This window comes from Colias eurytheme, chromosome 6, assembly GCF_061535395.1.
Source record: "Colias eurytheme isolate Ceu_HAF_F1 chromosome 6, ilColEury1 Martin Lab GWU primary, whole genome shotgun sequence".
NCBI lineage: Eukaryota > Metazoa > Arthropoda > Insecta > Lepidoptera > Pieridae > Colias > Colias eurytheme.
This window is the reverse complement of record NC_142985.1, coordinates 12,480,147-12,507,541: the sequence shown is the minus strand read 5'-3', so window position 1 is coordinate 12,507,541 and position 27,395 is coordinate 12,480,147. Positions and strand designations below refer to the sequence as shown.

The window sequence follows — 27,395 nt, the reverse complement described above, 5'->3', positions numbered from 1 at the left end:
ATTGCAGTTCATTCAACAAATGGTACCGAGATTGTGAATGTTTTTTCATCTTGATTGAAAGATGAGCTAAGTCGTCAACGCCCGTTTCAGTCCAAGCACTCTTTCATCACAACCACACAACCACGGTGTTTTCACATATTGTTCAGATTTAAACACACGCGTATATGTTTTCGTTTTTGTCGTACATTTTTGCGTAAGATCAAGTTCAGGCTGTGGCGGTCCCTTAGCTTTACATTCAAGCCGAATTTGTAACGTTTTATCACACTTTTTAATGAACGCCACATTATAATTATTGTTCATTTTAACACTCACAAGTAATACTGATAACTACAGGCTATTTAAACACGTATTTTATAATTTTAATTAGAAAATTGCATGAATCGCGCGCGTGCATTGAAGTTGACTCGAGTGTTTGTTTATATTATAGAAGTGGCAATTGGCATTTGGCAACGTCGCGCGCAATCGCTGTCCTGCCGGGCGGTAAAAACGAACCGGCAACGTTTGCGGGTGCGGCGCTCCGAATTTTGCTACTTTTCCATAGAAAATCTTTTGTTTCACGCGCAGGGCTCTGGCAAAACCCTCTCTTTCACTCCTATTGGATTTCGTATTAGGAAATGTACTAAATCTTTTTTCATTGGAGCGCAATCGTGAGCGCTCCGCTTCGCGCGTTACATAATACAGTAGGTATTATACAGGTGTATGGGATGATGGAATGATGGATATATTCATTGGTATTAACAGTAGTTTTAAAGATTACGATTGATTTTAAATAGTAATAATTAATGTTAATAATTAAATTAAGGAGTATGATTTTATTATAATTATTTATGGGAGTTCACTGCACCAGCGCTCCTTAGGGCGAGCCGCCTCTGATTTCATCTACTTCTTCGTATACACATACATACAAATTACAATGTAAATATAAGTCGGAGCTTAATTTGCTTCGTTTCTCTTTACATAATAAACATTTATTGGTACATATAAGTATTATTCTCGGTAGAAGTTATAAGAGCCTACTCCATGTGTACTTTCTAAGTGTTTCACACAGGAAAATATTAGAAAGTGAAATAGTTTTACATAATTCTAATGTCTCAAGAGAATGACTATGCAAATATCGCTTGTATTACGGCGGAAATCAATTAACTCTACACCTACGGAACGTAAATAATTAGAAAATACCTTTTTGTTCTGTACTTTGTAATTACATTCTATTCAAGTACTGTCGCCGAATAACAGTCTTACAAACTCTTCATCAAATCGATTCCTGTACTTGCATTCTAAGATCAAATACGCAATATCATTCCTAACGTAACCCCTAGGGGATGAGACACTTCACATCATATACCTACTAGCTAGGGTAACTCTTTAGGCAGATTTTATCTGGCTGTATTAAAATCATGTAATGTCCGCATCCAGCGTGAGAAATGCCAACAATTGACACATATACAAGCCACTCTTGTCTAAGAATGTACAAGTGGGGCCTCGGTCCGAGCCGGGGGCTGCTGGTGAGATCACGAGGCGGAAACACACGCCCGCCCACGCCCTCCCACACGCTAGAACCTTGCGATACCCTCCACTATGTGTAACTTGGTAACTTAGAGCGATGGCAAACTGTGCTATCAAATAGCGGCCAGAGATTTTGGTAAAGCATATGGATTTATAGCCAAATATTAAGTAATAATAAGGCAAGAAAAAATTGAGAACACACTTAAAACTATTTACACTTAACACTTAAAAATTATTTGGTTAAAATTAAATAAGCCTTTAATTGTGTTAACGACACAGAAAGCTTATCGTGATTAAAACTAATGCAATGTTTACGAAAAATTATTGTGTGTAGTTGAAGTGAACCTAGCCTTCAAACACTCACTACCTTTATTCATATTTAGTTTTAAAATTTCAACTCAAATACTAACTACGATATATAAATTAAAATCGTTCGCGCCTCTGCACTTTAATCACACCTTTACTGTACGTGTTATTTATATTTAGTTAATGGCGTTTTCTCGACGATTATGTTCTCATATTTCATATAACTGAGCACTTACCGTTATTTTTATTTTGCTTACACGGAGCCTAAATATATTTTAATTTTTAACACGAACTATGAACATAATTTGCGTATATTATTCGTGAATACAGAGCTCATTTACAAAAATCCTCAAGCGACCGAAACTAAAGAGGGTTATGCTTAACTATACTTATGTAGATTAATGCACACAATTTAACATAAATCACAAATTAAGGAATACATTAATAAATAAAAACACAAAATAATGCTGCATGAAAAAAAAATCGTATACAGATGCAAATCCAAGAAATTTGTTCGATAAATCGAAGTAAACTCTACTTCACATATCTCTCTGAATTCGGAAGTCTGCAATTTCTGTTGTAGAAGCTCCGTATGTAATGAAAAGTCATTGTAGATGCTTGAATGGAACTAATTTTGCCATCGGTTCGTCGATACATAAAAGTTGTCTCCAGAGTAATTTCTATTTAGAATAATATTGAATTAGTTTGTATTGAATTGCCCATTGACATTATCAAATTAAGTCTATCTAGTCATTTTACTGAAAACTTGTCCATCTTGAACCATATACTGACAATTATCGTAATCGCTATGAAATGCAACTCAGTTCCCATAATTCAATGAACAATTGGTCTAATGTGTTTCCCAATCCTTTCTCTTATCGCGACTTGTAGGACAAACTTGTAAGGACCGTTTATCTAGACCTAATATTTATCGAAACAACGACAATCCGGTTTTAGGGTATGTTCTAGTTTCCATCCATTCATCGTGTTCGGCCTCATTTCACTCTATTATCTATTGATTATATTGTAAACTGTAAAGGCATTTCTTGGTGCTATTTTCTATGAAATTTTGCTTTTGGCTTTGGTATACAATTAGGGAATGCAATCCCGACTCGAGATTGCAAATTCGGGATCCCGCGGGATTAGAAATATCAATCCCGCGGGATCCCGGAATTTTCGGGATCCCGTCTAATTTAAAGAAAATGTTGAATTCAGATGACTGAAAAAGCTAATAACTGCTTGTTTGTAATAGTGGGGCTATCTATAAATTACGTCACGCGAATTTTAGAACTTTTCAACCCCTCCCCCACTCCTTGTCACATTTTAAGTACCCCGTCCCCCCTAATGTGACGTCACACATTTTTCAAACTTATGCATGTATCTAAATATAATCAAAAGAAAACAGTTATTTTCATTTTTACTTATTAAATAATCTTAAATATCGAAAATTTTAAAAATCGTAAATTTGAGTGTCCCAATTTGCATTACAACATGATCTAGGAATTAAATGCGTTCTTACGCAACAACATTTAATTCGGCAACAACATTAAAACGCAAACAAGATTATCTCTTGATAATCTTATAGCGAGAGTGCGAAATTATTAATAAATACATATAGGTAGGTTGATTAAAAATTTTCTGTTCAAAGTTTTTTGCTCACGTACAAATTTCGTTTCGTTTTATTATGTCACGTCCCAAGCTTTTGATCCCCCCCTGCCCCTTGTCACATTATGTCACATAAAGATGATACCCTCCCCCCCTATTAACGTGTGACGTAATTTATGGATGGCTCCTAGTGAGGTCAACTAAAATAACATATTACTCGAAAGAAAATAAAAACCTTTATTCTTTAATCTTACCAACTAAATAATAATCAGGTTGTAAGGAAATTAACGTAGGTAAATTAGGTAATCAAAACAATAAGCTTATTTCAAGGGAATTAGGAAAAATTATGAAAAATTTAAAAGCTTGCGCCCCGAGTGGTTGTGTGTTGCGTCGCTGACCACTGCCGCCCAATCCCGTCAATCTCGAACGGGATCTCGTCATATGATGCGTCGGGATTGATCCCGAAAAATTACACGAGATCTCGCGAGATCGGGATCCCGCGGGATCGGGATTGCATTCCCTATATACAATCACTGTTTAGGGTATATTTTTGAAACCTACTTTTTCATACAATGTCTGTCTAAATTGGTTAAAATATCGTTAATTTAATTATTATTGTCTCATAAAATGTTTAATCTTTCGGCGACGTATAGGCATGAAAGCAATATCTGGTACTATCATTTCAAAAAATTTCAAAAGACCTAGGTAGGTATCACAATATAAGCAGCGATACAAATGGAACTCTGTGCAGAATTTTAATCAAATGTTTTTTGTATATTTTTGTAATATCCGTTAACGTCCAACGAAGGTCTCACTCAATCTTTACTTGTGACTACGAAGTTTGTCCTTACCTAGTACCTAATAACAATCAAATCAAATCAAGGAACTGCTTATTATAACAACGCTTCCAACTTCATTATTCATAACAGACTCCTACTCAACGATGACATCATTATGTAAAATCGAAAGTGGTATTTCTGTGCATTATATTGCCCAATGCCTGTCCTGAATGCTTGAGCAACCAAAAAGGATACGAGATACTTAATTATTTTAATAGAAAAAGTAACTAACAACTAACAATAAGATCTTGCTTCATCTACATCCTTTTGATAAGATCGCACTGCAGATTGGTAGCTTGTTGGCCTATATTTTTAATTGTTTAGATTTACTAGACAAAAGTACGAATTAAACGCTTGGAAAATTAGCATCGTAATTATTCATGTCTAAAAGAGCCTCGATGCTTTGAAAAGAAAGATATATATGGAAGTTTATACGATCTTTCAATGTTTTCTTTTCAATTTCATAGTAGGGGAGCCCAGGATGCTAAATGTGGATTTACTCGAGCGTCACGGGAACCTATTAGAATTGGTAGATTAGACCATAGCGAGAAAAAAAGGTCCTATAATGTTTTCACTTTTAGCGGTGGGGAAGGGTTTTTTGATTTTTTTTAATTTAAAAAAGAAAAAAATTGGCTTGGAAATACTCAAGCGCGTTAGATATTGATATTTTGCATGCTCCAGGACGTCACTGAAAAAAAGTATACGTTAATCTGACGATTTAAGTGGCGATTTAATCGCTATGAAGAAAGGGTAAAAAATTAAAGTAATATTATTCGAGCGCGTCAGATTAATATATGGGGGGGTTAATTACAATATAAGAAGTCCCCATTTCGCTAATCTGACGATTCGAGCTCAACCTTAGGGAATTATGGATTATTCAAATTTTTCAGCGGGGCCCCTGAGCGCACTCACCAACCATAACTGCTCATATTGACTAGAGGTACTAATGAATAGCTAAGGTACCGTCCCTTATAGTAATCTGACGCGCTCGAGTAAATCCCAAAATTCCCTCTTGGGCTCCCCTACTAGACTGAGGAGCTTATATCCTTTGGCAGCCTGCTCTTTATTGTATATTTATATATTATAGAGAGTCTATATATTATTAGTTTAAAATGTCGTCCGTATTACGTTTTTCTTCTAATAGAGCCAAAACAAAAACGAACAAACACCTCGCACAAATTATCCAATTTCGTTCAACCAGTCAAGTGAGCCTTCGCAAAAGCGTTCCACATCCTATTTCGTAACACAAATAACCAGCCAAAACAGAAGTTACGGCACATTTAAATACATTAATCGCAACTTGCGTGACTAACGTGGTCTGAGATGGCCAAAACGAGAAGGTGTTACGTCAAAAATAGCCCGTAAGCAACATTTCGTCAGGCCACGTGGGCGATATCCTTACATATTTCATATTATTGATGTTTATTAGGTAATGCAGAATGCTACTAGTTTAGGGTAAATAATGATGACATCTATGAATTCGTAAGAATGAGAATAACAACGAATGAATACAGATTAAACTCAAACGTGTACGAAGAAGGAGCGGCAAGAGGCTAATTAACTTAGCATTTCCACTTTCAGAGGAAAGGAAAATTCAAAATACAAAACCAACATACACACCTCATGAATTCCACTGCCAGTGAAGACGGTACAGAATGGAATAAACATACACAAACAGAAACCTTAGAAACTAACGTTATAAACAAATGCATCAATTAAAGTGTAGTTGCAGGCTGCAGCTGAGCTAGGGAATAATAAAGAGTGACATTAAACCCTAGGTCACGGCGGATAATCTGATTTGACAGTCGATTAAGGCTTCGTCGACATTACCGATAAGCCATTTCATAGTTGCATGTCTATGTAAATATGTACAGTGGCAAGCAATAATAATCATGCAGGTAATTAAGTTTTTATTTACTATAGTTCAACGTTACACGTGATATTTTAACTTACATTGTAATAATATAAACGAGATACGATTCGATTATTTTGGGGCGGAATTAAGGTAACAATATGGAAGGTTAAAGTTTTATTTTTTGTGAGTTTCAAAAATTATAGCTAATAAAAAAAAATTACAATTTTCAGGCCAGATTGATTTGTGTACCTACATAATAATTAACTGGCATATTTAAAGTAAAACGCGTCAATTTTATTGGAAATCAATGTTGTGGGTATACATATATTTAATGATGATTTAATCGAATAATATTTAAGTGCAAACACGTCGTGGGCGAAATCACAAATACTGCACAAATATGTAAAATATGGAATAGGAAAACGTTTAAAATTTACTGGTGAAACTTAACCCAAACAACTTTTACTTAAAGAACTCGATTGATCTTGTTCTGTATAGATTCTGAAATGGTTATCAGAAAAGTTAGAAATTACTACTTAATTTAACCGATTTAAAAAATAAAAGAATTTAATGTGGTACAAAATGCTTTCCTATTGCCTGTCTTATTATTTCGATCGAAAGCAACGCACGTCAGCGAGGGAACCCTCTAACCGAAGTGCGATGACTCATGCGCACGTTGCTCCGAGCCAATCAGCCGACCCGAAAGCTATGTTCGTGGCGACTTGACACTGTTTATTTTGAGTTTAAACTTTATACTGGGACTAGCGGTCCGCCCCGGCTTCGCCCGTGGTACATATTAAAAAATAGATGTTGGCCGATTCTCAGACTTACCCGATATGCACAGAAAATTTCATGAGAATCGGTCCACCCGTTTCGGAGGAGTATGCAGACTAACATTGTGACACGAGAATTTTATATACATATAAGATTACCTATTTGTTTGACAGCTACGAGCTAAGCCGTATTTAAAGGTTGGTGCAAATGCCCGATTAAATTCAGCAAAATGAGAACTCCACGTCTCCCTTAAACTGATGGATAAGGGTCGATGACTGACATCTTTTTTTATATGTTTATCCGTTGAATGAGTAATGTTTTTAATAAACAAGCTAGGTGTATGTATCGTGGCTACATATATCAAGGTGATTGAGTCGATAATGAGCCTTATTATTCTGGTCTAAGAGCTATTACGCACTGTCGACCAGTCGCTGGCGACTCAGTCGCCGGCAACTGTGACTTACTATAGTTTAAATAGGGGCTTGCGCACTTAGTCGTCAGTCGTCCAGGAGTAAGTCCAGTCGCCGGCGACTGAGTCGCCGGCGACTGGTCGACAGTGCGTAATAGCTCTAAGTGGCTTTATACTGCAGAAATAGATAAATAGCAAGTTTATACTAATTCTTCCTACGAATAGTATTTACTTGAGCATAGCTTATTTAAAAGGGCTCAGAGCTAGCCTCATAAGGCAGGAGTAACGATAAGAGCTACGCTGACATCCTTTTACTTACGTCATTTTGAATAGAATCATGACTCGAAAGTTAAAGTACCTACGTAACATAATATTATATACAAATAAATGACCATTTCTGAGTAATCCACTTTGCCTTAAAAGGAATATCAAGACGACCTCTTTCCTTAAAGGAAGGATAGGTAAATTCTCGAAAATTGGACACAAAATATATCTGGGTCTTCTTTGATGTGTATACTATACTGGACGTTATTTTGAAATAACATTCTTATAAACTGTAGTACACTAGTGGGGTGCTTAAATCGATGAGTCAACCTTGGCTCACAATCGTAGGCGACAACGCGAGGCGAGTTCGAGTTTATAAGGAAACTGATAGCATCTTAACGATGCGAGATGATGGAAATTGAACTGAAGATTGTTGTGAAATTTTTATATTTATCAAGAAATATTAGCCAGTAGATGGTGATATCTTTATTTGCGTTCAAAGTGATGAATAACAGTGTAGATAGTGTACATTGCTAGTCAGTCGATTCCCTATTTGCAAAATCGGATACGAAAATTGGGAACCTCGCCTTTTTTATTAATTTTGTAAACCAACAAAATTTTAGCTTTTTATTAAATTATTATTCTTCTTTATTTTCCTATAACATTTGGGTACCCGTATCATATCAGTTGTGTATGCAATAATGCATCTTGCTTGCATAATGCATCTTTTAACTTCATTTTTTTTCTGCAAAACATACACAGTAGATGATATGGTGAACATTTTTTAAATATAACCCCCATTGAATTCATCTCTAATTCATATAAACAAAAACTACTACACAACTGCATAGTTACAATGTTTTAAATAATACTGGGCTCCCCGTGAACTACAAAGCACCATGACCTTAAATCTACACTTTATTGGCTTGTAGTTATGACAACATCCTGATTAACTTGGCAACATTAGCTTTTATTATAACTACATTGTAATTTGCTTAATTTTCTTTATGACTTATTTATATTTGTTAATTCAATTATTGTGCTATAAGCAAGCAATATTATGATATTACATATATCAATTGATATATCTATCTTATAATTTATCATTGCAAAAATGTATAAAAAAATAAAGTCTAGCTCATATTCTCTCATGTCCGCAAATGGCGGAAATTATTAAAGATGAGTTGATCATGATTTTTTTGATTGGTGACAATAGAGTACTTACTACCTCTCCGAGTTGTGCAATAATTTGACCAATTTCAAGTTCAATGATTACCTCTTTAGTCTATATTAGGTACTATCATAAAACTTTTAAGTTAGTTGAACATTGTCTCAACCATTTCAACATAAAAAAAAAATAATTTTAAATAATGGACATATAATTTATTGATATCGGCCGTTGCGCGCACGCAGCGCCGACCGCTACATATATGGCCGGTTGACGCAAGGCCGCGACCCGTCCTCGCTCGCTTGAAATTCGAAAAAATATACATACATTGCTCACTGATATTGTAACGGTTGAGACACACCAGTCCATTATGACTATACTGAGAATATGGACAAATAAAATTGCAATGTGTGTCTGTGATTTCAAAATATTTAAAACTAGCTTTCTGTCCGCGGCTTCACCCGCGTTTTCAAAGAAAGACCCGCATAGTTCCCGTTCCCATGGGATTTCCGGGATAAAATCTATCCTATGTGTGAATCCAAGTTACCCTCTATATGTGTGCTTAATTTCATTATAATTGGTTCAGTAGTATTTGCATGAGAGAGAAACAAACACACACATACACATCCATCCTCACAAACTTTCGCATTTATAATATTAGTAGAATAGGATTGCTCACTGTTATTGTAACGGTTGAGACACACCAGTCCATTATGACTATACTGAGAATGCGTTTAAATAAAATTGCAGTGTGTGTCTGCGATATCAAAATATTTTAAATTTCTCAATGCTTTTATTATTTTGATACCAGTACATTAAGTTAACACAAACTCTATCTAGGTAGTAAATCAGTAATTGTATCAATTACATTAGTTTTAGATGATATAGAATACTTAATTTATTTTTTTCTCTAAAATATTACCTTAATTTTTTGAGACCCAAGGTGTGGGTCGAAGATATGAACAAAACTGCATTGTATATTTTTCAAAATATATAATTGGTGAACAGTGAATGAGAATGTTTGAAATAATTTTCAGGGAAACGCACCAAATGAGATAAAATAAACAGTTATTTTTTAATCATTTACATACATCCCTGGGTGTTGTTTGATGTATTTCTTACTCTTATATTGTTGTGTAAAAATAAATCATAAATTTTACTTTTATTTTTGAACAGGAAATACATTTTGTTGTGGTGCCATTTTTCCTTATGACTTTGAATTTCCTATAATAATATTAAAAGGTACTTATAAATTATAATAAAAACAAGATAGGTACTATCTATAATCTTTGTTTTTTCTACTTTTCAACTAATTTTAAACATAAAATTTGCGGAGATTACGGATTTTGATTACATGAAAATCTTTCCATGCCAGCTAAGCAAATATAAGAAACTACCTATTATTTTCTAAATCACTAATTAACCTTGTTAAAAATTATTTTAACCATGATTTTCACTTTTTTTTTAAGATTTTCTAACTTGTTTCAAACTAGTTCTATTATTACTAATTAATACAAAATCTAATTTTAAAGGTTCTTTTTTTTATATTTCTGTAAATAACTAAGAACTGCATCCATCATGATCATATTTGATAAATTATCAATAGCTGTTATGTTATTGTTTATTGCTCAGCTGTTATCTGATTACTGTGTACATTTTAGGAATAGAATAAGACGTGTACACCAATAAAGTTGTACAATTCTTATCCTAATATTATTTCATTTAATACATAAAATGGGAGCATTATGGAATAATCGTGAGAAAAAATCAATTCTGGTTCAATGCAATCGCTTTTTTCAAAATTTATAAAAAAATATATGCAGAAAACCGTTAACATCAATATATTTATTTGAGGGCAAAACTTGAGCAAGTCAGGGGCTATGAACTGTGTGTTGAAGTTCGTTACGAATGAATCATATAAGAAACCTTACATAGTTCAGGAAGCTTCTGCTAAATGATATCATTATGATAAATTGATAACAAGAGTATGAGTAAGGATATGACGAAAAGAAAGGGAAACAAAATTTGCTGCTCCACTCACCATCTGTTCTTTTGATGTTGATGTTAATCCCAGATTGAATTTTAATCGCACCGTCATCCATTTTTTCACTATTTTATACACCATATACACTAATTAACATTATTTTGCATCAAACGGGTATTCAAATATTGTCTAATACATTCGGTAATTGAACTAAAGAACCGGTGAAAATTACAAATAAATTTCTACACCCAGATTGACAGTTATATCGAGCTAGCTACACACTTCAGACTGGAACGTTTCAAATTTGTTTCACTACAATAGTCAAATGAACCACTTTCTTATTTTTTATTTCGATATTGAAAGTTATTTAAATGCTATAACAATAATTTAAACTGAAACAAAATAAAGACAGTAAAAACGTTTTAAATTATATCGGTTAAAACACGAAATTAAAAAATTGTCGATCTGTAGATCAATGCGTCGAAAATTGTTATAATGTTGCCAGCTTATGATTAATTATCAGTTTTCGAGAGATTTGATCGGTTGGAAATTTGTACAATATCGTAATCATTTTTCTTTAGATGAGCGATTCATGTAATTTAAAACAAGCTCATTTAAATCTAAAGAATACATTTTAAATAAAAATTTCCGGTTAATAAGAGGAAATTAATTAGAATTATTGAAGTACATATTAATTTTTGAAGAATATTATTAACACTTATTAAATTATTTAGGTAATACATAGAATTTAAATATTTTATAATGCATTTAATCTATTAATAATCTATGAAATGCACATGAATGTATAGTACAAACAAATTTATTTAATCTGTTTTGTTTGATGTCAACTGATTGCGTAGAGGGAGAATGTACTAGAGATCACATCGGCGTATACCCGAACGAGATGGCGAATCCTTACGTCAATGTTGCCAACTATTACAAAAACTTTTTATCCGAAAAACTGGCAAAATATCTATAAATGTTTGGGTATTTTTTTGTAAGATAGGTTTATGAAGAAAAAGACAGATTTGAAAAGATTTTGTTATTTATTAACTTAACTAGCGACCCGCCCCGGCTTCGCACGGGTGCAATGCTGATACTAAATAGTAAATACACTACAGAAAAATTATGAACGTTGTATATAAAAACATAGCGGCCCGCTCCGGCTTCGCACGGGTATAAAAATATATATAGCCGGGCGGCTGGCCGGTACCGCCGCAAACGCTACGTCCCGCAATTTTTAAATCTATACTAATATTATAAAGAGGAAAGGTTTGTATGTATGTATGTATGTATGGTTTTCACGCATAAACTACTGGGCCGATTTTGATGAAATTTGGCACAACCTTTTATTGCGAAATATGTACCACGGGCGAAGCCGGGGCGGACCGCTAGTATATATATATATATTCACTGTTGTATTGTATTGGTTCTTTTTCCACACCACCTGTGAGGTAAGAACCTTAGGTGCGTTTTTTTTAAAGAGGTATCCCCAGTAGGCCTAGTCCTCCTTTTTGGCATGCATCAATATCTGGAATAAATCGGACATTAGGTACTTTATATTATATCTTATTATATAATTATTATATATAATTATAATATCTATTTATATTATATAGAAAAAAAATTGGACTTTGTATGGAAATCTGTCAGCTGATTAGCGAAGTTTCCTTACAAAGTCCAATTTTTTTTTACGAATTCAGCAAAGTTGTAGAACAAAAGTTGTTCAGTTTCATGAGTAGAAGCTCCTGTCTAAATTTTTCAAATGTCTTACCTTTCACCTTGTATATCTATATCAAATGAACAATGTATTCAAGGTATTTAATTGGTTAAGTATTAATGCTGTATTGGTTAAAATCGCTTCGAAAATTAGCCATTATTTGTCGTAAAAAGTAAATGACAAAAAAAGTTATTGTGGGTTATCCATAAGAGATAGACATATACCATCGCGGACTTTTCTGTAGACCTTTTCAATGTGTATAATACTTAGTACATTATTTTGATAAAACTCGTAGGGTTCAGCCAGCGTTTGCAATGTAAGCGGAAAAAATGTAAATTTTTACGACATCACATTAGAAACCTCAAAAATAACACTACTTCTCCACTATTTAATGGGTGTTATTATACATATAAACCTTCCTCTTGAATTACTCTATCTATTAAAAAAAACCGCATCAAAATCCGTTGCGTAGTTTCAAAGATTTAAGCGTACAAAGGGACATAGGGACAGAGAAAGCGACTTTGTTTTATACTATGTAGTGATGACTAATACAAACATAAAAAAAATCTTATAATTAAGAGTTAAGGATGGTGTTGAATCCTTGACCTTCAAAATTATTGACCTTTAAATAAAATTAACTTGTTATAAAAGTTGCGTACCTTGTCATCCACCTCAGACATTTTTTTTGTTGCATAGTGCATCCTAACTTTTATATATTTTCCGCAGATGGATTTAATTAAAAGTGAATAGTGACAGTCTAAAAATAATTGATTTTTAAAATGATCACTTATTCTTGAAAAAAGATTTTCATTAAGGCATCTTTTGAGACATTCTTGAGAAATAGTATGAAAATAATTTTTCTTACTCATATCTCTATTTTGACGGAAAATTTTCTCACTAAATGTACAAATGGCAACTACATCTTTACTAGGATATTGCAGTCCCCCCTTGTCTTTTTTATACAAGAAACTTTTAAATTTATCCGCAGTCAAAACTGACGTACAATCAGGACACTTAAGTTCTTTTTTCAGTTGACTTACAACAAACCCTGCGATATAAATAATAATTTGTTTCGAAAATTCGGTCAGTTTACTAGGATCACTTAAATAGTCGTGGTCATCCATAGTGCGGATAAAATCAATGTCACGTATCTCAGAATCATCAATTCAATCATCAGATTAGTGCGTTGAAACAAACAAACAAACTCTTCAGCTTTATAATATTAGTATAGATATATATTTCACCATAATTTTATAATATAATCAATTTACCTCAAGACTTGGTTCAGGGGTTTTCGACTGTTCTCTTGTATTAGGTAGCTCAACAACATCCTGAAAAGATTAAGTTAGTTGAATCAGATAATACTAAGAACATCCATGTACAAAATAAAAGGTGTAAAAAAACCGGTGACTAATCCAGGCTTCACACATTCATATGAGCCGTGTACATACACAACAACACCTCATAAACTTCCTCTCCACGGTATGTCGTGCAGTTCTAAAATAGTGCAGTGTTGTTGCTCGTGGGAAAGTGCAATGAAATTATTAATTTACCTGAAGACCTGGTCCATGGACTTTTGATTGTTGGGCAGTACTCAGTCGCTCAACAATAATATCCTAAAAAAATAAAATTTGATTTAGTATAAATAGAAAATATACCCCTATAAAAATAAATTAATAACTTGTTTTGTTTATTATGTAGACGTAGCAACAAAATCGGTCTATGAATATTTAAACTACAACATTTAAATCCAAACTAAATGCATCACAAAAATTACTCACTGTTGTAAAAAGTGTTGGAATTGCATTGGGCATCAAATAGGTTTTTTTTTTCGTTTTTCGAAAATAACGCGACTCAAAATGTATAGAACATATTCTGTGACTTTTTCCTGGTAACCAGTTCTTCCTTCCGGTAGCTCGAATCCATCTGTTTAATGTACTTGTTTCTTTTGGAAACCTAAAAAACATATTTAATATTAAAAAAACATTTCACGATTTTGGGGAAAATTTTACCCTGTACTGGTATCCCTAATGTTAATCACATGATTATACCATAAATTTGAAACTACGTAAAAACAAATGGCGTCCTGAACAACAAGAACACTTCGTAATTTAGTCGGATAACACAAAAAAATGTTTACGTCTATTTCGATGAAAATATTATATATTTGTAGATAATTTCACATTAGAGTTAATGAAAATGTATCAACTATATCCAGTTCTATAAAACAATATACTTCAAATAAGTTTACTTACGTGTGAAAGGTAATATTTGGTAATCTTCGTTCCGGCCGATTTTTACAACCAATCACACTACAACGCACCATATTTTCACTTAAAGTCGGATTAAAACAGATCACTGTCAACGTTTATTAAACTTTGAAGTCACTTAACAGCGAGAAAAAACAGAAAACTAGCAAAACAATGGACTGTAGCCGCTTGTTTGGGACAAACTGCCTTTGTCCCCAACAAAAGAAATCGCATAACATGAGAGAAACAAAAAACAATGTTTCTGTCTCGCTTGCTCTTAGCTTTATAGTCATAAGTGTATTTCTCTCACGCATTACTTGTCATTTTAGTGCCTCCTCTATGGTTCATTCTCACTCTACGACTGATTGAAATTTGAAGTCTGCATTCCGCAAATAGGTAATCAATCAAAAATCAGTTTGTGGTCGGGATTTCTTGCTAAAATTATTTAAACAAGTATATTATTTTAATTACTAACTATGGAAAGCGAATATAAACTGTCACATAAAACTAAAAAACGCATAAAGGAAGTAAAAAGGAAAGCCCGACCAGGTACATACATTATTAACCTGAATTCAATGGCATTAGACCTATCTATCGTTTTCCCGTTAATATTTATAGGGAGATTAAAAATAGTAAAAACATTTAACGTTATTTTATGATTAGCTTCTTCTGTTGCGTTATATCAACAGTCATTTATAGTTAAAGTGTTACGAGTTCTAGAACAATCGCTAAGTGGCATGTGCTATGTGCCGATTTGACCTCGTTTTGGAAACAATTGTTCAGACTTTGAACGCGCTAATCTCAGGAACTACTGAAAAAATTCTTTCGGTGTTAGATACCCCATTTATCGAGGAAGGTTATAGGCTATAATCTATATATCATCACGCTACGACCAACAGAAGTTGAGCCACGGGGGTGAAACTAAAGTTCGCCAGCTAAATATTTGACTAATAAACCCCAGAAAACGAAAAGCTTAGAACTTAACGAAAATTTAAGACCAATAGCTTGACAATATGAACTATGTGTTCAAGGAACACACTTTTTCAGAATTTTACTACTCATGTTCAAATTTGATAGACAAACAAATACAGATTATATGGCTAAGTATTGTAATGTTGCATAATATGAATGAATTTGTCATAGATTAGACTTACTCAGCCTTTTTTATCTTATATATAAAAATGAATCGCAAAATGTGTTGGTAAGCGCATAACTCGAGAACGGCTGAACCGATTTCGATAATTCTTTTTTTATTATATTCCTTGAAGTACGAGGATGGTTTTTATGTAGAGAAAACGTAAATATGTACCACGGGCGAAGCCGGGACGGACGGCTAGTTTTAAATAAATTTGGAATTATTTATTTATACTTTAAAGTTTATATTGTAACCATGAAAGATGTACTGCATGGTTTCATAGCAAACATTTATGCATTTCAATGACTATGTGAATTGTGAAACCACTTTTAAATGTACCTTCTTAAAATATAAAGGAACTTGTCCTTTCTTTGTCACTTAAAATGAAGAAAGTTATGGCTTTCTTCATTTTAAGTGACAAAACTAGATCTTTCTACTACTACCTAGCCTAGACTACCTACAGCTCAGTTGCAGCCTTTTCTAATGCATAAAGTATGCATTAAAAATTTGCATTTTATTTTATATGTATCATTATAAGTTTTATATATTCAGTTGTTAAAACAGCCAAACAACGGAATTCACTCCCTACCACTACTTTCCTGAGCAATACAACCTGCCACTGGACCTCTTTAAAGCTAGGGTGAATAGGCTCCGCTAGGCAGATGTTCACCCAAGTAGACCACATCGCCGCTTTCCATCAGGTGGGATTGTGGTCAAACGTCTGCCTATCGATTATAAAAAAAAAGAACAAAAGTTGTGTGCAAATTTTTATTTGGAATTTATGAATTTGTTTCTATATAAAATGAAAATGTATATTTGTGTCTCTGATAAAATAATAAATATCTAACAAACTTTTTTACAAAATATCAGACAAATTTGTTTATCAAAACAATTATTATCTTATAGTCTTTATGAATTACGATTAAATGCAAATCCTTATCAATATAACACATTATTATTACAGAATTAGCTGATAAGCACCAATGGACAGCTTTAAAATACGCAACAAACTTTGAAGAATTCCTAAAATGTAAAGATAACGTAGATAGAATAGATGCCAATATAGTCCCACCTGAGGAATTTATAGAAAAATATGAGAAAATTTATAAACCTGTAGTCATAACGAATGTGCAGACCAACTGGCGTGCTAATCACAAATGGACGCTTGAACGACTTGCCAAAAAGTATAGAAACCAAAAATTTAAATGCGGTGAGGACAATGAGGGTTATAGTGTTAAGATGAAAATGAAGTATTATGTAGAGTATATGAGGACAACGACTGATGATAGTCCGCTTTATATTTTTGATAGCAGTTTTGGTGAACATCCAAGGAGAAAGAAGCTTTTGGACGACTATGACATACCTATATATTTTAGGGATGATTTGTTTAAGTATTGCGGTGAGGAGAGAAGGCCACCGTATCGCTGGTTTGTAATGGGACCCCAGAGATCTGGAACAGGCATTCACATAGATCCCCTCGGTACCAGTGCATGGAATGCTCTAGTATTTGGTCACAAACGATGGTGCTTATTCCCTACTCAGACTCCAAGAGAATTGATTAAAGTGACTGGAGCAATGGGCGGCAAACAGAGGGACGAAGCTATTACTTGGTTCAAACTTATTTATCCTAAAACTCAACTGGATACTTGGCCAAAGGAATATGAACCTGTTAGTAACATTATTTTGGATAAAATTGATTTTAACATATGTAGATCAGGTTATAATTAATGTGATTGTGTGTTACAGGTTGAAATACTCCAAAAGCCTGGTGAGACAGTGTTTGTTCCTGGAGGATGGTGGCATGTTGTACTAAACATGGATGATACTGTAGCAGTGACGCAAAACTTCTGCAGTCGGACCAACTTCCCCATCGTCTGGCACAAGACTGTGAGAGGACGTCCCAAGTTATCAAAGAAATGGCTTAAAATGTTGGAAGCTAAAGAGCCAGAATTGTATAAAGTTGCAAGCAGTGTGGACGTTAGTCAGGGTACAGGAGTGGCCTCCGATAGCTCTTCTAACAGTAGTTCCTCCAGCAGTGACAGCGACAGCTCCTCAACAAGCAGCTCCAGTGAAGATGACAGTGGACAAGAAAGTATTACTGCTTCTAAAAAGAAGAGACGAAGGAAAGTGTAATGGGAATTAGGATAGATATAGTATTTTTTATCAACCGCACCAACTGAAAAATTCTAAAGAGTATACAATTTATAGTTTAAGCTGGACCTTTTGTATTACTAGACGTAATTATTTAATTTTTACTTGTTTCTTTTTTTTCAATGAGTGTTTTTGTTACACAAAACATCAAATATAATAAATAAAGTTTAGTATTTGCAAATATTATGTTTTTTATTGTTAACTAGGTCTATAAAAAAAATGTTTGATGCAGTACTAGCCTTCAGACCTAGTGAAAGTTTTACCTATAGAATATGCCTGGTTTACACAGGCTTAGTTACTGTAAACCTAAATTCATATAATACATTAAAAATACTCTTTAGTTTATAATGTTTATTGCATAAATACAGTGCAATCATATTAAATTTAAAATTGGTTCCAAAAGCTTTATTATTATTTTTATAGCCAATATGTTGATTGACTACACAATAATAAAATTGACTACCTCAATTTTGATGATTCTAAGAAAAGTAAGTCAATATCCGTCTAGGCAGCGATTTGGGCTCTAGGGCGTGCAAAAAAAATATACATATCGAACAAATTGAAGCAATTATCAAATTATTTTAGTTCGTAGGTACATGCGTATTCGTTTCGTAGTTTCTTTATCTATATCACAATGGTGAATGGTTCATAAAATCATAAATATCTTTATTTAGTTAGATTTACGCCATACTACATTCGAAAAACATAACCCTCCTCTCGGGGTCGGGTAAATAGTGTTGTCATCTACATAAATTTAAGAAATCCTTATTTTATTCCACGTGAGACCTTTATAATACAAATAAATTAAATGTAAGCTCTAAGAAACCAGTGCAAACTTAGCACCCCATCTATGGAATTTTGGGTCGAAAATGACCTTGATCGTTAGGTCCCCGTTAGGTCCTTTAAGGTCCACCAATTTTTTCGTTAGGTCCCCTTTAGTTTTTTTTTAAATAATTTTTTAAATTTTAGGTATAAAAAAATTACACTTTAGCACCCCATCCATAGAATTTTGGGTCAAAAATGACCTTAATCTATAGGTCTTCGTTAGGTCCTATAAGGTCCCACAATTTTTTCGTTAGGTCCCCTTTAGTTTTTTTTTAAATATTTTTTTTTTAATTTTGGGTATAAAAAAATTACACTTTAGCACCTCATCCATATCAAAATTGGCGAATTTTATCAAAATCGTATTCTTTACCGTTAGGTCCGTATAGGTCCATCATTGAAATTGTTAAATTATTTATTTTATTAAAATCTATATATTTATAAGAAAGTCGTGTTAGTTACTCCACTTATAACTCAAGAACGGCTGAACCGATTTAGCTGAAAATTGGCAGGGAGGTAGTTTAGAGCCAGGAGAAGGATATAGGATACTAAATACCACGGGCGAAGCCGGGGCACTAGTTATAAAATAATTGAAACCTGCGCATGCGCCTTAGAGCATTAAGACATGCGCACATCATACATAAACAGCGCGAAATTTAAATTGGTATCGTTTCATTTATTAAATCAATAAATAAATCTATACTAGTCACGTCTGGTTCGAAAGATAAGACTGGCTTTTTATTTCGAAAATTTATTTGGCAACACTTAACAGTTAACTGTCATTAAAACCTGAGTTGTTGATGTGTCAAAGCTTGTCAAAGTGATTTTATTTTCTGCGATTTTAGCTTAGGATTTTAGTGATTTCTAATAATTGAAAACTGAGTTGAAAACATGACGAAAACTTTAAACTATGATTAATAAATTTAAAAAGAAACAATTTGAAAGAGATGTAGTTTTCAAGGAAAAACACACAGTGTGACTTGATATTTTGATACTTTTCATCTTGATTGCATTGCACATTATATGATTTGTTTAATATTATTATTATTATTTTGCATGGATGATACCAGTAATCCAGTTATAAACTATTAAAGCAACAATATAAAATTGAACGATCTGTCCGTTCAAAATGTTTAAAGACACAAAATCAGTATCTCAACGAGATTTCTTCAATGACCGAACCATGTTATTCATGTTGAAGAGCAGTACAAAAAAAACAAGATGGAATAACTGCAGAAATGGAAGAGTTAATGATGTCAGAGATAATGATAGTGATTCTTATTCTTTATTCGCGGCTGAACGCGGCTTTTAGATTTAATATGATTATATTGATTAAACAAAATTTAATTGTATTTTATTATGTTTTTTATTACTTTCACTAGCTGTTCTTTTTTTTATCTGTATCAGATAACTGTACCAGATTACATATATATAATATTATATAGATGAAGAGTTTGTAGAGGTTGTTAATCTCTCAAAAAAACAAAGCTCGTAATAATAAATTAAAGTATCAAAACTTTATTTCCAACTATAACCTAAGTTACCATTAGGTTACCTTAATATGATGATTTTTTGAATTTGCCGCCTTTTCCAGTCTTATCTTTCGTTAGCCGGACTATCACCACAGTATCACCATATTTCCTACAGTATGGCGACGAATGTACTTGTGCAGAGAAACGGAGGGGAACTGGCGGGGGGTCGGGCGACGCGGGCCGCTTAATGCAATCACGCTGAGTTTGCATTAACTATCGCGAAAGGACGACGCAGTCGTATTTTTTGTGTAATAATTTTATTATACATAGGTACTTACATATTCTATTATGGCGCGCAAAAACTGTTCCGTTTACGGATGTAAATCTACATTGAAATCCCAGAAGGAAACAATATTTCAGAAAGATTGTATTAATAATTGTATCTGTTGAATTAAAATCAAAGCTATGTATATGTTGTCCTCATTATTTTCTAATCAGATTGTACATCCCAATGCGAATGCATTACTTCTTAAATGGTATAATATACAATTAAGAACATCCAAAAATAAAGTGTCCACGTAAATAATATTTAGCAGTGCAATATCTGTAATTATATATTTATGAACAAATGATTACATCAGATTTAATAATCGCAATTATTTTGAATGTACATATGAATAAATGATTTCATCATAATATTAATAATCACAATTGTTTTATTTCCCATTTGTTGCAACCCTAGCGTATTTTCGTGTGGCAGCGTAAGTACCTACGCTGGCGGCGGCATCGCGCGACATCAAAGGCGTTTCCTTACTGTAGGAAATAATATTGTAATACTGTGCTATCACTATCATTATTATATTATACATAGTATAAAACAAAGTCGCTTTCTCTGTCCCTATGTCCCTTTGTACGCTTAAATCTTTGAAACTACGCAACGGATTTTGATGCAGTTTCTTTTAATAGATAGAGTGATTCAAGAGAAAGGTTTATATGTATAATAACATCCATTAAATAGTGGAGAAGTACTGCTATTTTTGAGGTTTCTAATGTGATGTCGTAAAAAATTACCAGCCTTACTTATAAAAACTGACTGATCTGTTGCATAAACACCTCTCAGTTAAATAACTCTCAACTCCTTAAACAATGATTAAAATAATCTTAGGTACCTATAAACCTATCTCAGCAGTCTCTCAACTAAGTTACGTCAATATATGTATTTTTTTCTAGTAACATTATCGAAATAAAACCCGCTATTCACGTAAAACTTGACTAAAAATGTACTTTTTGACAAATATGAATGGTAGACTTTATTTTGTATGACGTTTAACTGACAGGATATTGATAACTTTCAAATTTCAAACATTTGTACAGATTTGAGATTTTTGATAAATTCAAATTCAGTTTTAATTTAAAATGAGTTCAATGATCAATAAACGTTCTCGTTCGACGAATTGGAGTGAGGAGGATAAGGTACGTAATGTACACAAGAAATCTAATAGAATGTACTTATTTCCTTACATGTTTTAATGCTTATTAATAAATATATATTGCTCTTTAGAAAGTGCTTCGAAAATAATTAGTGCTCGAGCGAGCACATATTATATTAGAGAATAAGGATACGTCGACTAATACAAATACAGCAAAAAAACTTGCATGGGAAGATGTTTTGTCTTGGTTATTTTAGTTTTACTTATTCTAACAGTTTCTTGTATTTAATAAATTGTTACAGTGTAATAACATTATTATTGTATTTATATTTCAGTTATAATATCATTTCACTCCATAAAAGGGACTTAAGCCAAATACAAAATCAGTGGAGGAATTTGAAGAAAGCTAAGGCTTCGGAACACAAATTTAGAACGGCAAGAAACATGACAGGCGGGGGACCTCCGCCACCAAGTCCTCCGCCTGAAGATCAAGAGCTTATAGCAGCTCTTCCTAATGAGTTTGTGGTTGATAACAATCCTTTTGATAGCGATGCAACACATGGCCAACAGGTTTATATTTTTTACATTTTCTACTGCTATTATTCCTTAATTTGGAATATCCATTAAGGGATAATAGCGCTATGCATATATAGTTTTTTATTGTGAGATTGAGTAATTATATTTTATATATTTATAGGAAGTTACTAAGGAGTCTGCTGATGATACATTGAAATTGAATGAAAATGATGAAAGCACTGCACATGCATAGGTAATCATATTATATAATAATTTGTATAATATTTTTATCAGTTATGTTATACAAAAATATCAGTATTATAAATAAAATTTATATTATTTTAAAATAATTATTATTTTTTATTTTTAGCCTGAATTGCCAAATTTCTCCACTGAATTGCCACGTATAAATCCTACACATCATATTTTCAAAGCTAAACCAAAAAAAACGTAAGTATGTAATGTTGAAAATAGAATTTCATGAAATTTCCTGTGCTTATTGTTCAGCTGTGATTTATGTGAAATAATGTTTAATGTTTATGTTATTTTTACAGTGGGAAATCAAATTCCAATTACGAGCATCAATTATTCCTCCTTGCAAAAAAAAGCAGGGAGGAATTAATGAAGCAACAACAAGAGTTGCATCTATTAAGAATAGAGCAAGAGAGGGAGCTTCACCTATTAAGAATAGAACAAGAGAGGGAGCTTCACGAGAAGAAGCTCCAAATACTTGCATTAGAGGAGGAATATTTAAAAAAAATAAATTTTGAAAAATAATAAAATATGGTTTTTATTGATTAAAATAAGTTTCAATATAAATGGCCCTGTTTATATTTTCGTCTTCATCTTCTATATTATCAGGGATAGTTGGATCGATTAATAATTGATTTTCAAGGCCTGAAGGATCTAGAAAAATACAAAATAAAGAATTAAAATATGCTTATTTTTTATGTATTGGCATTATTAAATATACTTTGTTTACATATTAGTTTGCACAAATACCTTGATTTAAAATAGACTCATTAAAGAGTATTGCTAAATTGTGCAAAACTGCACAAGCAACAATAGTGGTCTTGATCACTTGCAGAGACCCTCGCATTGTTTCGTTGAGTATGCGGAATCTTTGCTTCCACACCCCAAAGCAACGCTCTACAGTATTCCTCGTTCGTATGTGACTCAGGTTGTACCTTTCTTCTGCCTGTGTCCTTGGTCTTAATATTGGTGTTAGAAGATGCGAAGTACAAGGATACCCGCTATCTCCAATCAGCTTCCCATGAAATTCATTCTCCTCAAACCTCCGCTTTATTGAGCTTTCTCTATATATGCGGGAATCATGTGTACTTCCTCTCCAGTGACACACAATATCGCAGATTTTAAGGTCAGAGTCACATACTACCTGTAATTATTGTCATCAATATTATTATAAATTAGAAACACATAATAGCACACATAACAATGAAAATTTATTACTTTAAATACACTATGATCAAACTAAAATGTTATTGTACAATGTTCATACTTGAGTGTTAATGGAGTAATGTCCCTTCCTATTAACATAGTACTGTCCAGCCTCTCCACTCACTTTGCGTATCTTAATATGAGTGCAATCTATTGCACCAATGATACGCTTCATCCCGCATATTATGGCCTCAAATTTCCTAATTGCTTTGGCTTCCTCGGTTGAGTTCGACGGCATATTAATATAACGCGAACTTTTAGAAGCTAACGCAATAGCAACATTTCGGGACAAACGGGAAAGTGTCTGTTGACTCATTCTGTGAATGTCAGCACAATCTTCTTGGATCTGTAATGTAATAGATCGTTATACAGGCTTTTCTATTGTATATATCCAAAACTAGAGCACAAGTCACATCTACCTCATGCCGGCCCCAATATCGAATAACTGCCATCACTTGCAGTTCCACTGGAATACCGCCCCCTCGAGTGTCCACGCGAAGGTCATCCCGAATCAAATTAATGATTTGTTGCATGTTATTCTTTCCGAATCTATACCTCGACCGTAGTGTGGCCCTGTGGCCGCTACAAAAAATATATTGACACCATAGATTGACACTAATACCAGGTTATTTTAATTCTAGGTTGAAAAGTAGGTTTTTAATAAATAAGCACTCTCAGAACAATAGATTTATTTAATAAATGAAACGATACCATTTTAAATTTCGCGCTGTTTATGTATGATGTGCGCATGCCTTAATGCTCTAAGGCGCATGCGCAGGTTTTTATTATTTTATAATTTTAATAAAATAAATAATTCAACAATTTCAATGATGAGCCCATACGGACCTAACGGTAAAGAATACGATTTTGATAAAATTTGCCAATTTTGCTATGGATGGGGTGCTAAAGTGTAACTTTTTTATACCTAAAATTAAAAAAAAATTATTTAAAAAAAAACTAAAGGGGACCTAACGAAAAAACTGTGGGACCTTATAGGACCTAACGGAGACCTATCGATTGAGGTCATTTTTGACCCAAAATTCTATGGATGGGGTGCTAAAGTGCATTTTTTTTTATACCTAAAATTTAAAAAATTATTTAAAAAAAAACTAAAGGGGACCTAACGAAAAAATTGTGGGACCTTAAAGGACCTAACGGGGACCTAACGATCAAGGTCATTTTCGACCCAAAATTCCATTGATGGGGTGCTAAGTTTGCACTGGTCTCTAAGAATTATATTTATTTGAATACTGTAAATATTTTATAGAGGTAACTATTTTTAATACTGTAAATATTTTCTCGTACCATAGACAATGAAAATATACGCCGATTTGCGCATGCACCAAAATCAAACTGTATTGATTGACGTATGTAATATTTTTGGCAACTGGCAACATAAAGTTAGTTTTTGGTTTTCAGCCTCTCGGCAGCCATATTTTGTTATCCTTGCCAAAGTTCCTGTGGATTTTCCGTACAAAATGTTAAAATCGGCTTCGGGTGCTTTGGCAAATGTCCTGAGAAGGTCCTTGGTACCGGCTACCAATGTGTGTGCAGTGATTCCCTCAAGAAGGTCTCACGGAGGCCCCGTCGAGTCAGACGAAGAGTTCGATAGAAGGTAACCTGTCTGAAAATTTTGACGTTATGTAACTGAATATTGCAATGAATTGGTTGTGTTTGTGTTTTATTTGAAACATGTAATAGGTTAAGAATGTTGTTTCCAGAAAGTTATTACATGTCCGTAATTACATTATCATTATACATACGCAATAGCGTAAAGATAGACAACGTGAATCTAAGCCGGAAAATTTTATATTAAAGGCAAAATTAATATACAAAACTATATATTTGCTTCAGTTTTATGTAAGAAGAAAAGGATACTTACTCTTTTAATTAGCACTTTTAAGTTATGACGTAAACATATCACTTCAGACTCGCTCTAATTAATTTCAGTATCTTATCTTTTTAACTTCTATTTCAGATATGAAGCCTTCTTCAATAGGAAAGACATTGACGGATGGGAAATCCGTAAAGGCATGAATGACTTGTGCGGTATGGACTTGGTCCCTGACCCCAAGATCATCATCGCCGCGATGCACGCCTGCAGGCGGGTGAACGACTACGCGCTCGCTGTGAGGTTCATTGAGGCCTGCAAAGACAAGTGCGGAGGCAAAGTAAACGAAATCTACCCATACATCATCCAGGAAATCAAGCCAACACTCACAGAACTCGGAATTGAAACTCCAGAGGAACTCGGCTACGACAAGCCAGAATTAGCTTTAGAGAATGTGTACGAGATGTAAGGTTATTGGTGATAAGCTGTAGAAAATTTGTATAATAGTTTTGCTGTTGACTTATTTTATTTAATTGTGAGATACAAATATCAAAGTATTCTAGGTCCACCATATAAAATCGGCTGGCTTGTCTAATGTATTAAACATTAGCAAAATAGTATTGTAGTTTTATTGTTTTTTTTTTTTTATAATTTCAGAATTTATCACACCTAAATATTAAATATTTGCAACAGAATTCTGTTTTATTGTTATAGATTTCGATCCACAATTAATTTTTTGAAAGATATGAACTAAAACAATGGTTAATTATACAGTATATCATCACTATATTCAGACTGATAAGGATTAACGATATACCATGACATGAAGAACTTATTTTACAGTTTCATGACCTACTAAATACATAATAATATTTAAAGTGTTGACATATTATATTATATTCCAAATTATATTATTCTTTACTACATACTATCACATTGTAAATAAATTGAGTTGAATCCATTTTCATATAAAACTAAAAGTTTAACACCTGTTATCTAATTGAGAGGGTCTTATCAAAATTTGTCCTTTTAAAAGAATATGCCATGCTAACTTCTTTGTAAATTTATTAAAAATGAAATATTGAACACATGAGAAAATATTAAATTGCACCCATTGGTGAGAGTAGATGTTATGCAATCTAACTTTCTTCTATGAACAAGGTTATATGGGTAAAATCAAACTAAAAATCAATTTAAAATCCTATTTATTATCACACATTTTCAAACAAAAAAAAGTTTTCAATTTCTCCTGTGCAAAATTAAACTTATTTCAATGTAAAATTAAACTTCCTTTATGCATCTCATCATACATATCAATGCATATTTTGAAAGTACAGAAAACAGCTAAAGAATTTATTCCAAACTAGCGGTCCGCCCCGGCTTCGCCCGTGGTACATATTTACGTTTTCTCTACATAAAAACCATCCTCGTACTTCAAGGAATATATTAAAAAAAGAATTATCGAAATCGGTTCAGCCGTTCTCGAGTTATGTGCTTACCAACACATTTTGCGATTCATTTTTATATATAAGACTAGCGGTCCGCCCCGGCTTCGCCCGTGGTACATGTTTACGCTTTCTCTACATAAAAACCATCCTCGTACTTCAAGGAATATAATAAAATAAAACCGGCCAAGTGCGAGTCGGGCTCGCGCACAAAGGGTTCCGTAGCAGCAAATATAATAAATTACAGTTAAATCAACCTATCTCAAAAACTATAAGAGATACTTTGATCAAACCAAAAATCGTTGAAAGAGTTAATTAGCATGCATCACCTCTATTTTTTTTAGAATTTTATACCCCGTAGTTATAAAAATAGAGGGGGGGGGGACATACTTTTTACGACTTTGAGAGCTGATATCTCAAAAACCGTTCACTTTAAGAAAAATGTTTTTTAGAAAA

General features: G+C 33.2%; 4 protein-coding genes and 1 long non-coding RNA gene across 9 annotated transcripts in view; 3 read left to right on the top strand and 2 right to left on the bottom strand.

The window, feature by feature from the left end:
- Positions 1-11,206, bottom strand: part of Klp10A (kinesin-like protein 10A) — a 53,585-nt gene extending 42,379 nt beyond the window's left edge. For all 4 annotated transcript variants that reach the window (XM_090103253.1, XM_090103254.1, XM_090103256.1 and 1 more), the window contains exon 1: positions 10,768-11,206. In XM_090103253.1, the coding sequence (XP_089959379.1) occupies positions 10,768-10,828 (61 nt within the window). In that variant the 5' untranslated portion in view covers positions 10,829-11,206. The remainder of the gene's footprint in view (positions 1-10,767) is intronic.
- A 2,416-nt stretch (positions 11,207-13,622) lies between these two features.
- Positions 13,623-14,861, bottom strand: LOC149908100 (THAP domain-containing protein 1-like). Its single transcript, XM_090103252.1, has 4 exons — positions 14,686-14,861; positions 14,212-14,386; positions 13,984-14,046; positions 13,623-13,761 (listed from the first exon to the last, which is right to left on the bottom strand). Exons 1-4 carry the CDS (start codon positions 14,754-14,756, stop codon positions 13,693-13,695), a joined length of 378 nt encoding a protein of 125 aa, XP_089959378.1. The 5' UTR covers positions 14,757-14,861; the 3' UTR covers positions 13,623-13,692.
- A 193-nt stretch (positions 14,862-15,054) lies between these two features.
- JMJD6 (Bifunctional arginine demethylase and lysyl-hydroxylase PSR) lies at positions 15,055-18,139 on the top strand. Its single transcript, XM_090103251.1, has 3 exons — positions 15,055-15,228; positions 16,779-17,482; positions 17,561-18,139. Exons 1-3 carry the CDS (start codon positions 15,156-15,158, stop codon positions 17,945-17,947), a joined length of 1,164 nt encoding a protein of 387 aa, XP_089959377.1. The 5' UTR covers positions 15,055-15,155; the 3' UTR covers positions 17,948-18,139.
- A 3,400-nt stretch (positions 18,140-21,539) lies between these two features.
- Positions 21,540-22,987, top strand: LOC149908098 (uncharacterized). Of its 2 annotated transcripts, none has more exons than XR_016456827.1 (5): positions 21,540-21,732; positions 22,025-22,259; positions 22,387-22,458; positions 22,576-22,655; positions 22,760-22,987. It is a non-coding gene; the product is annotated as an uncharacterized LOC149908098 (long non-coding RNA). The 2 variants fall into 2 exon arrangements; XR_016456828.1 differs by lacking the exon at positions 21,540-21,732 and adding an exon at positions 21,741-21,936.
- A 2,066-nt stretch (positions 22,988-25,053) lies between these two features.
- On the top strand, positions 25,054-26,189 carry COX5A (Cytochrome c oxidase subunit 5A). Its single transcript, XM_090103250.1, has 2 exons — positions 25,054-25,278; positions 25,642-26,189. The coding sequence occupies exons 1-2, from the start codon at positions 25,142-25,144 to the stop codon at positions 25,961-25,963; spliced, it is 459 nt and encodes a 152-aa protein (XP_089959376.1). The 5' UTR covers positions 25,054-25,141; the 3' UTR covers positions 25,964-26,189.
- Positions 26,190-27,395: the final 1,206 nt, after the last annotated feature.

What these genes read in the sequence shown, in the direction of transcription:
- LOC149908100 (XM_090103252.1), bottom strand. Translation starts at nt 14,756, where the DNA reads ATGGTGCGTTGTAGTGTGATTGGTTGTAAAAATCGGCCGGAACGAAGA. An exon ending in CCAAATATTACCTTTCACAC is followed by an intron (nt 14,387 to 14,685) that starts GTAAGTAAACTT and finishes TATGTTTTTTAG; the next exon opens with GTTTCCAAAAGAAACAAGTA. An exon ending in TCCATGGACCAGGTCTTCAG is followed by an intron (nt 13,762 to 13,983) that starts GTAAATTAATAA and finishes TAATCTTTTCAG; the next exon opens with GATGTTGTTGAGCTACCTAA.
- JMJD6 (XM_090103251.1), top strand. Translation starts at nt 15,156, where the DNA reads ATGGAAAGCGAATATAAACTGTCACATAAAACTAAAAAACGCATAAAG. An exon ending in AAAAAGGAAAGCCCGACCAG is followed by an intron (nt 15,229 to 16,778) that starts GTACATACATTA and finishes TTATTATTACAG; the next exon opens with AATTAGCTGATAAGCACCAA. An exon ending in GGCCAAAGGAATATGAACCT is followed by an intron (nt 17,483 to 17,560) that starts GTTAGTAACATT and finishes TGTGTGTTACAG; the next exon opens with GTTGAAATACTCCAAAAGCC.
- COX5A (XM_090103250.1), top strand. Translation starts at nt 25,142, where the DNA reads ATGTTAAAATCGGCTTCGGGTGCTTTGGCAAATGTCCTGAGAAGGTCC. An exon ending in GACGAAGAGTTCGATAGAAG is followed by an intron (nt 25,279 to 25,641) that starts GTAACCTGTCTG and finishes CTTCTATTTCAG; the next exon opens with ATATGAAGCCTTCTTCAATA.